The sequence below is a fragment of the Phalacrocorax aristotelis genome, chromosome 15 (genome assembly GCF_949628215.1).
Source record: "Phalacrocorax aristotelis chromosome 15, bGulAri2.1, whole genome shotgun sequence".
Classification (NCBI taxonomy): Eukaryota; Metazoa; Chordata; class Aves; order Suliformes; family Phalacrocoracidae; genus Phalacrocorax; species Phalacrocorax aristotelis.
In genome coordinates this window covers 1,500,858-1,511,315 of record NC_134290.1, presented here as the reverse complement: position 1 = coordinate 1,511,315, position 10,458 = coordinate 1,500,858, and the positions used below count along the sequence as shown (strand labels likewise).

The 10,458-nt window shown below is 47.4% G+C and overlaps 1 protein-coding gene across 1 annotated transcript in view; it reads left to right on the top strand.

Moving 5' to 3' along the window:
• The first annotated feature begins 281 nt into the window (after positions 1–281).
• Positions 282–10,458, top strand: part of LIMK2 (LIM domain kinase 2) — a 34,631-nt gene continuing 24,454 nt past the window's right edge. The window contains exons 1-2 of the mRNA XM_075110403.1: positions 282–453; positions 3,006–3,105. Of these exons, the coding sequence (XP_074966504.1) occupies positions 438–453; positions 3,006–3,105 (116 nt within the window). The 5' untranslated portion in view covers positions 282–437. The remainder of the gene's footprint in view (positions 454–3,005; positions 3,106–10,458) is intronic.

The window sequence follows — 10,458 nt, the reverse complement described above, 5'->3', positions numbered from 1 at the left end:
GCCTCAGGGAGCGGGAGGGCCGGCGGCACGGAGGGCAAGCGGCGGCTGGCGGGGCCGGGCCAGGCCGGGGCAGGGGGAGGACCGGCGACGGGTGGCGACAGGAGCCGCCGCGGCACGTGGTGGGAGGAGCCGGGGGTGTGGCCGCGCGGCCATTGGTCCTCACCGCGGAAGGGGCGGGACGGCCGCCGCGAAGTAGCGCGGTGATTGGCCTGTGGCCGTGAGGGGGGCGGAGTGCCGATTGGCCTGCGGCAAGGAAAAGGGTGGGGCGATAAGTTGCCCTCGGGGCGGGGCATGGCGCCGAGATAGCGGAGAGGGGAAGAGGGGTGGGGGGCGCGCCCGCGCGGCAGCGCGCTGCCGGGCGAGGTGCAGAGTGACCTCCCGTGCGCTCCGTAGAGGTTGACGTCAGGCGCGGGCGAGCCCCGCGGCGGTGGCGCGGGATGGAGGGGCCGCCAGGTGAGGGGACGGGACCGGGACGGGCTGGGCCTCCGGGGGCCGCCGCCGCCGCCGCCCTCCCCGCCAGGCGGGCGGGCGCGCCTACGCGAGGCCGCGGCTCTCCGGGCGGCCGTTCCGCGGGCGGCAGCCCGGCGGCGGAACGGCAGGTGCGGCGCTCGGGGCAGGCCTGGGCCGCGGGGCCGCCACCCCGCTGGCTGCGGAACCCGCGCCTCTGCTCATGTTAGCCCGCGTCGCGGGGAGCCGGCCGGTGGGGCCGGCGGGCCGCCCCCGCCGGTTTGTGGCCACCCGCGAGGTCCGGGCTCCGGCGGGGGGCTGCCCTGGCTCGGTGCAGCCGGCCCCGCCGGCGGTGCGCAGCGGGGCTGCCTCCCTCGGATCGCCCCGCTGCCGGGCGTAGGATCTTTCGGCGGGAACCGGCCGCCCTGTCCCGCCTTGAGCGAGGTCCTGCTTCCCCCCGCCGAGGCTCGCCGCCCTCCCGGCCCGGGGGCTGCCCGGTGCCCGCCGGGGCTCCCGCTGCTGCTGCCGGGGAGCCGCTGCTGCCGGGGAGCCGCTGCTTTTCCTCGCTGGCCGCTTCTGTAACATCCCGCCTGCCCTGGGGGACTTGACAGACCTGGTTTATTGATCACGGCCGTTTGCTTTTCCTTCACGCGATTTCCTGCTCTGGGTTTTTTTTATTTTTCCATTCACTTCCGTCACTTCTTCTGGAATATAGGACTACGCGCTTCTATTCACTTCTGTTTGTGAGCTGATCAGCCTTTCTGGGTACAGTTAAACACTGTAGCACTTCAGCTGGAAGTAAGGCAGCCGCTACCTGGAGTTCAGAAGCTGGTGGGTAAAGGTCTGTTTGGTCGTTGTGGAGGAGTATCTGCTGCTTTTAGTCAGCTGTGGTGTAGTCATTAGTCTCCAAATTCCTTCAAGTAGGATCCGCTGTCTGCGTTCACATTTGCGCCTTGTGCTCGTGGCGCTGAGCGGGCGGAGATGGAGCAGCAGCACGGCTGGGGTGCAGGGTGCCCTGGCCTGCAGCGCGGCGGCAATCCCACAGGTTCAGCTGGCTTCCAGGGCTTGCGCGGCTTGGGAAGGGCGGCATCGCCTGCCCGTGCACCGAGGCACGGGCACACATGGCTTTGCCTTTTATTTCCAAGCCTGTTTAGTGTGCTGAAAAGCAATTTGCTTCAAGGAAGAATACGTGTAGTGCCGGGTTTTTCTAAGTTTCTCCCTACCCTTGCTCTGTTGTGCAGATCTGAGGCCAGGTGCGGTTCTCGGTGTCCCAGAGATAGCAGGAGGGCATGGACACGCTCCCAGGCGTGGAGCTGATGCTTAGTTGGGAACTGAAGTAGCAACTTACACCAAACATCGCGTTTGAATCAAGGTGCCTAGTGCTATAGTCCGCACGGAGACCTTTATAGGTACTGCCGATCTGCTCTGCTGGTGAGGTTGGTGCTTGCTTGTGCTTGAGCAACAAGTTTTTTCTCTGAAATAGCTTTTTGTGTAAAACATACAAGGAGATTTTCACCTTGGTTATTTTTTAACACTGTCACTGACCTCCACAGTGGGGTAGAAGCGCATAAAGGCTGATGGCTTCTGTTTTGTGTAGCTTCAAGGAACTTGATCTTGGTATCAACTTGCCTGAGCAATTACCAAGTTATAACGTTCTTTGGAAAATGGAAGTCCGTGGTTCATGGTTTTCCGTCTCTAAAAACACTTCTTTCCTTATGCAATCTTACTGCGAGTAAACTTTTGGTAACAGGAGGAAACAGGTTTGAGATCTGCCCAGCTATGAAATGCCCCTTGCACCATCCTGTGCTGATCCAGGTCCTTGACTCCTACTTTAATATGCCTGTAAAGCTGTTTGGGTTTTGGATAGCATTTACCTGTGTGCCAAATGCTCTTTGTGCACAAGTTTTCTTGCTGTATTTCCTAGCTTGCATGCATCTAAATAACTAGCTCTCTCTGGGGCTTTATGGCAGTTGTAACAGAGAATATTACAACTATTTTTTGAAGGGACAACAGGCCAGTAGCAGCAGCCCCTCTTCCTAAGTCTGACAGTAGCCTGGTGTTGGCTGTACAGTCTCTACGGGAATAATCATTCAAGTGTGTAATTCCTTCCTCGTAGTCAAGTTGTTCTCTACTGAATAAAGTTTGCCTTTCTTTTTTTTCAGCTCTGGGAAATCCAGTTAATTATACAAATGAGTGCAAATGTTATGTGCTGAGTCAGTGGCGTAGGGGAAATAGTATCATGGCTTCCTGGCCTCGCTTGGTTCTCTGTGGGAATTGTTACGCTAGACCAGTCTGCCTTCCTTTCTTCTGCAGAACATGAAGGAGCAGATAGGGATGTTATGTTGGGAGACAAAAAAAAAGAGTATATAAGATATCAGAGTTCGATTTGGGAGCTCCACTCCCTGGGGTTACAGCCTGCCTGGTATTGGCTTAACTTTCTGTATGAAGGCTTTTGCATCAGTTATTTAATTGAAGGTTGTTCTTTATCAGGGGTGCAGCAATCCTTGTGCTCTCTGAGGTAAAATGGTTGCTGTATGTCACTTTATTCCTGCATACAGGTGAGGAAGTCTGGAGATGTCTAGGATGCGGGGACAGCATTGCTGCTGGTCAGTGCCTCTACAAGACTGTAAATGAAGCTTGGCATGTTTCCTGTTTCCGGTAGGTAAAACTTTAGCCTGTTAAACTCTCTTTGTGTTGTTCAGCTGACTCGGAACCTGGTGGATAAGTACCAATATTAACAGGGAGTTCTCGCTGTCAGCTCTGTGCCTGACCTGTTCCAGAGCCTCTTGCAGAGCAATTGCATACTCTTGCTTGCGGCCGTACTTCTGTGCTTGCAGTAGCACTTTGGAATTGACTTTCGGTCCCGGCAGCAGTCTGACGCTGCCTGGCAAAGCGTTGCCATGCTGACGCACACGCATACGGGAATACAGATAAAGGACAAACGAAAGCTCTGACTTACTGGTGGTGGCAGAAGCCATGGGTTGCGTATTTGTCTTCAGCTGCATTCCAAAGTAGTGCCCAGGCAATTTGGATAGCCTGTTGCTTTTTCCATACGTGGTAGGTACAAGGGAGATATCAGGGTGTCGGGGAAAACTGCTGTTATGGGGGAAATCTTGCCTTGAACTTAATCTCCTTTTCAGACTATTAAGATGCATAAACTTATGAAATCTGTCAGATAATGTTGCTATTGGCAAGGACTAAAAGGCATCTCTGATATGCTTTCCTTCCTGGCAGTAGGAGCAACGCCTCTTGTCGATGTTTCATAAATACTTGGTCCAGTTTTCGTGCTCCAGAATCACATTTCTGAAGGGGCCTATATTTTTGAGAGGGGTTGAGTACCTGCAGCTTCTGTTGGCTTCTGAGTTGGCTTGAATCTGGAGAGGCTAATGCTTTGGACACCACTGAAGCAAATGAGGGGAAAAGGAAGCCAAAGTGTGGCTTTGAAGGAGTGTTTGCTGTGCCAAGATAAGCAGGTACTGTCCTGGTTTAAAAAAAAAAAAATCCAAAAAAATACCCGAATTTTGTTGAAGTGAGAATTATGGTATTGGTGTATTAAAAGAAAAAAAAACCCAAACAAACACACAAAAAAACCCCTAAGAACATGCTGCCAAAGCAATGCTAGCTCTGTTGGCTTGGAAAATGCTGTTAAGTTAGAATGACTTGTTGGTGATCACAGTTACAGCTTTATATCACTGCAGATCCCAGTCTTTTGGGTTTCTATTAGTTTAAGTATTCATGTTTAGCTATGTTGAGTCAGCTTCTCTTAACCCTGGTTTTCTCTTCTGCCTAAAGAACTAGTATCCTGTTGTTGAGCTTCCCTAGGTTCTGCCAGTAGCCAAACCCAGTTGTGTGTGCTAGTGAGTCTGTCTTGCCTTTGAATATATTTCTGTTGTGGGTCTTGATTTGCAAATGTCTTGGTGATTCTTGCTACTGGGGCTGTTGAGGTGGGTAACATGAGCTGGAGGCAAATCCTGCCCTTAGGACACCTTCAGAGGATGTGAGGTCATAGTTTATATTGTAAAGTGGAAGTTTGGTGGGTTTTTTTTTGTTAGCTTTATACAAGTGAAGGTGCTAGCTTTTCTCCTGAGATGTATAGTAACTTTCCGCATTTGCCAGCGCGCTTGTCTTGTGCGCTGTGCTTTTGGCTAGCTCGAGCACCCAGCTAAGCTGCCGTGCTGACTGAACAACTGGAACCTGCAGTAAAAGAAGCTGCCCTTCCCTTTTTCCTTGTTCCAGGGTAGGGCTGTACATGGAAAACAAATTCCCGGTTTGCATGCTGTTCCCCCTTCTTCTGTTCTCCCTCAGCCGTGCTGAGCCGCCGTCTTGTGCTTAATATCCCAAAGCCAAACTTTCAAAAGTGTCTAACGGTAGGAGCCTTTGGCAGCTGGTAGCTGTGAGTTCCGGCACCTCTTGGGGAGTGTTGGTTGTTTTTTTTTTTTAAACAGTCTTCCTGTGGATTAGCTGACTCCCTGGCCTGGCACATAATTTCTGTAATGCTGGTTGGCACTGTTCCAGGCTCGTTAGCTCTGTTTGTCCTTGGTCAGGCTGGGCTGCTGATCAGGCTTGGCACCGGCAGTAGCTGACGTACAGGCGTGTCTCTGAGGATTTAAGCTTTCTGTCACTTCCCTCCTTCCTCAAACTGCATGTGCAGGAGCTTTGTCTCTGAAACCTGTATGTTCTCTGGTGTGGCTGGAGGGGCGAGCGAATCCCTGTTTGTGTATCTTGGATATTTTAAGCCATTCTTTGGCCAGCTGGTCCTTAGGCTTGAATCTGAATGGTTGGATCTGGCTGAGGAAGTTTCTTAGATGTTTCTGTCACGATGTCTGTTGTGAATTAACTCCGAATGTACTTCTGTGCCTTGGAATTCTGTTGAGGTAGCATATACTTTCAAAGGTCGTTGTTTTTCGCTGATACACAGTTCCACTGGATTTGGAACTTATATTGCACACCACTTCAAACACTACACCAAGAAAGGGAAAGAGAGAAGCAGCAAGGTATCTTTCCTAGGTCTGGATTGCTTTTACCTAAGGGGCTTATTGGAAGAGGGTTTTTCTGACCTAGGGCATGCTGTTCTTATTGCTTTCAGTCCAACTTTCTTTACATATTACAAAAGAGAAGATACTGCCTTGAATTATACCTTTGAATAACGTATTGATACCTGGTATTTTGATGGCCATTTTTGGTGTTTTGTATTTATTTTGTTGGTTTGTTGGTCCCCCTGCCCCCCCTCGATACAAATGAAATTAAAGACAATTCCCTCTTTCTGTAGAGATATTGCATATTTGAATTGGAGTAGGATGGGATGAGAAGACCCAGATATAGCAGCATGGCTTAATCTTAAGGACACAGTATTTGTTAAAAATCCAGTTTTGACTATTTGAAAACCATGAATGCAGATCAAGCCTTTTGAATGCATCCAAGTGGAAAATGCTTTTGGACCCATATGAAGAAAAATATTGGAAATGATGGTAGGAATTCCTACTGTAGCGGGGTGCTTAAGAACTTTTTAGGAAGGAAGACAGCTGAGGTTCAGTTCCTTCCTAACCGTGAAATAACAGAGGATGTATATTACTATGGTCTATAAAATAAATCTAATTTCAGTAGCCAAGCAACACAAGCTTGCTGCAGAAATCTCAAACAAAAGCCAAACCCACCTCATTAGAGAAAAACTGTTCACAGCGTATCTTCAAGTTACTGATGATGATGGATTACTGATGATTTTACAGAAACAGATTTAAAATTATACTCTTTAATTTATACCAAACCCAGGTAATTAAAAGCTGAAAACTCAGGAGTTTGAAGAGCAGGAAAGCTCATCTTCCTCCTTCTGGAAGAGGAAAGTAAAGCAGGGAATTTTTGTATGAATCCAAAAGTTTTCATTAGTAAATCTAAACCAGTGGAGATTATGGTGACCAGAAACTATTAATTCAGTTTGGACGAATATTTTTGCTTAATACACCAGATCTTTATGCATCTGCAATGCAGCTTGACTTAAGGAAAAATTCTCCTGGCTATTATTTTTTTTAATTATATTATTAAATTGTTTGATGCTAAGTTAATATTAACTGTGTGACTAAAAAGTGTAAGCTTTTGATATCTGACTGTCGTGGTTTAACCCTACACTGACTAAATATAATTAAATTTTTTGTACTGATCAGGGATTATGTTGTTATATTTAAGTAGTTGTAAGCAGTAAGTTGACTGTCACTTTGTACTGGGTTCTGGGGAGGCCCCACCTCGAGTGCTGGGCTCAGGTTTGGGCCCCTCGGGACAAGAAGGCCCTGGAGGGGCTGGAGCGTGTCCAGAGAAGGGCAGCGGAGCTGGGGCAGGGTCTGGAGCACAAGTGTGCTGGGGGGCGGCTGAGGGAGCTGGGGGGGTTTAGCCTGGAGAAGAGGGGGCTGAGGGGAGCCCTTCTCGCTCTCTGCAGCTGCCTGAGAGGGGCTGGAGTGAGGGGGGGGTTGGTCTCTGCTCCCAAGTCACCAGTGATGGGACGAGAGGAAACGGCCCCAAGCTGCATCAGGGGAGGTTTAGATTGGATATTAGAACAATGTCTTTACTGCAAGAGTGGCCAGGCCTTGGACCAGGCTGCCCAGAGAGGTGGGGGAGTCACCATCCCTGGGGGGGGTACAAACACTGTGTAGACATGGCACTTGGGGACATGGTTTAGGAGGCCTGGGGGTGTTAGGTTGGTGGTTGGACCTGATGATCTTAGAGGTCTTTTCCAATCTTAATGATTCTATGACTTTTCAGTAAAAGATATTGGCTAAAATTAAATAGTCTTGAAATCATTAAGAAACTGTTCATGCTTGTAAAAAATAAATCTAAAGTAATAAAATTTGTTTACATTACAATAAAAATTGTGTTATTACTTAGAGTTAAATCAGTTCACCTGACGGATTCTTTAGGGTTCAGCTGCTTGCACTCTCTTGAATGTGTCACTCCATTTCAATTTCTGTTAACCTTTATTGGAACTAGAAACTAAAACACAAGGAGTGTTGTAACCGCCAGACGGCTGTTTTCTCTAAATGAATACTTTGAAAAGATGGAACAGTTTTGGCAGAGTGCAGAAGAACTCCTGGCTCTGTCTCCTGCTGGTATTCTGAAGTGAATTTGAAACAAATTCTCCTTCTGACTGTTTCTCAGTAGTGGAACAAGGTTAAAAGTAGATTCTTCCCAGAATCCCTCGTAGCCTGCCTGTTGTGCGCTCTCTGCAGCATGACAATTGTCCATGGTTGGAAAACAACTGGATTAGCTGTCTGTGCGTCAAGGGGATGGCCAAAGCTCCAGGCTACGGAGCATAAATAGAACCACTATTAATTTGCCAACTCTACTAATTTGATTTTCTTACAAAAATTTGATTCATCTATACTGAAGAGCATATTTTGTGTGCTATAGAAATACTTTCTGCTCAGCAAAACTCAGTGAATCATTGATTCTTTTTCGTATGGGGGCTGGTGAAGGCAAGCCATGCAACCTTATATTAAGAATGAATATAGTTTTGGCAGTTGCAGGATAAACTAGATGACTTCTGAGGGTATCTTCCAAATCTGTGTTCTGTAGTTCTTAGCATATCTACTAAATTTCTACTTACATTTGAAGCAAGTAATTTCTGTGGCTTTGGAATGATCAAGAAACTGGTCACCTAACCGCCTCCCATCACTGCAGGTTTTTGATCCCCCAGACTATGTCTGCTAGCGCTTAATTATCCTTAGGGTTAGAAGCTTCTGTGTACTACCCTCAGAAATCCCCCTCGTTGCAATTTAAATCAGTTTCTTCTAATCAAGTTCACAATGGGCATGGAAAACAAACTCTCTTTCCTCCCTCCCTTCTGTTACTCAGGTAAGCCTTTCCTGTTTGCGAAGTAGCAATCGTGTCTCGCATCAGTCTATTCTAGACTGAATAAGCCCTGGACCTAGCTTTTTCTCATAGACTGTATTTTCTAGACTTTGGATCCCTTCTGTTAGTTCAAACTGTTTGGCACAGGCCTTCATTTTCCAAAAGCTGCTTCCTCCCCACAGACAGCAGGACAAATAGAGCTACGGCAACAGGATATGAAGCTGAAATGTACAAAAGTTGACAAATAAGGATGTCAGCGAAGGTGTATATTAAGATGAATTTGAAATGTGGGGATGTTTGAGGCTTTGAGTCTTCCTTTAGCTTTCAGCTGTGAACACAGTGAGCAGCAAAGTTTGAGAGCAGGGGAAGGTTCAGTAGTAAGAAAAGGCAGTTGAATTATGGTAGAAGCAGGAAGACAAGTATCTCCTCCTCTTCCCTGTCTTAAGTTTCTGACAGAGAAAGCTAATGATAGGAGGTGAGAGTTCTTCACTAATCCTGCTGGCTCCTCAGAATGTCTTTGGTGTTTCAATCGGCGTTGAAATTCGCCTGCTCACTATCACATTTAGGCAGAACTAGTTGCAAAGTGCCTGTTTGTACACAGATCACCACAACTGTTTAAGAGCTTAAAAATCCAGAGGAACAATGAAGCACTTTGCAGGTGGAAGTTGCCACATTCCTCAGGGGAATCTATCATGATGACAACCCTTTAAGGGGAAGTTGGGCATTCCAGTCCAAACTTTTTTTTAGTTGTCTTGCACAGCTTGTCCTTTAGGGCATTGCTATCGGAACATTATTATATCAGGGTAATTAGAATTTACTCACACAGCCTAGTACGTGGTAGGCTTTCCACATGAGTGAGACCGAATCCTTCCCTGAGGAGTTTAGCACTCTGCACAGACAAAAGCAGCAAGTTAGCAAGTGAGGATGCAGCGGTGTTAAGTGCTGGTCTTATTGCCATATGGGCTGCATTTACAGATTGGAAGTCACTGCTTCCAAAACCATATATAATCTATAAAGTTCCAATAGGTTTAGTTTCTTTGGGTTGCTTCTCAGCCTACACATACTCAGGAGGTCTGCAGCCTTTAGGCAAGATGGTGGAGATAATTCTATCTCTGTCCTAATGTTGTCCTTAGTGATGCTGGGTACCGAGAAGGCATCCCTGTGTTTGTCTGAAGTCCTGCTGCTTAGAAGTAAGATCCAGTGATGGAGATGAGCTTCACTTCACTGTTCGTTTTAGTTTACTCAAGAGCTGTGTGCAAGAGCTTTCACTCAGAGGTATGCGTGTATCAAAATAGTATTAGTTTTAGTAGCCGATGCCAGAAGCTGACTCGGTCTTTCAACAGCAGCAAAGCGTGTGCTATGTGTAGGTGCCTCGGAAATACAATGAGGTGTTGGGATTGTACTGAACCATCTGGAATGCCTCCAAACTGTGCCCATGGTGAAACAAAGACTTGCTGCAGCCTCTTCAGGCATCAAGCAGATGCCTCTTTCCCAGTTTATACCAGTCCCACACATACCAAAGTGCCTGTCTGTGCCAGGATAAATTTGTGTATCTTAGGGCTGGTAGATATGCTGAGCAATGCATATGTCTGTAGGCATGCTATTGGACAGCATGAACTGTGTGGTAGAGAGGGTGTCTAGATGTGCAGACTAACCCCAGCTGTTTTAAGATATTAGTCACTTGAATATCACAATAGCTATGTGGTGCATTTCTGTGGGGATAAAGCCGTAACGGCTGCAACAATTTGCAATATATTTAATGTTAAGTCATTGTCAAGGTTTTACATTTGTTCTTTTTTTATTTGCTAGTTATATTTTTCAGTCTTTTTTCTGGCAAAAATGACTGTACAATTCTAAACCATAGTAAGGAAAGCAACTCCTTGTGATGGCCACATGTTTGTGGTGGAAATGCTGTCAGCTTTTTTGCAAGAGAGAAGATGCTGATATCTGACTTCAGCTGGTGAAAAAGAAATTTGCTTCAGTGTATTTTGGCCCTCAGAGATGGTACCAATAAAAATTACATAGAGAAGGTAGTTTGTCCTGTCTGTCGCTCCCTCCCTCCCCCCCCCCCCCCCCCCCCCCCCCGCACACACCTGTTTATCAGCATTTTTGAAGTATAGTCATTCTGGCAGGAATTCAGATCTAGAACGCATTAACACCTTTTCCAGAGCCCTT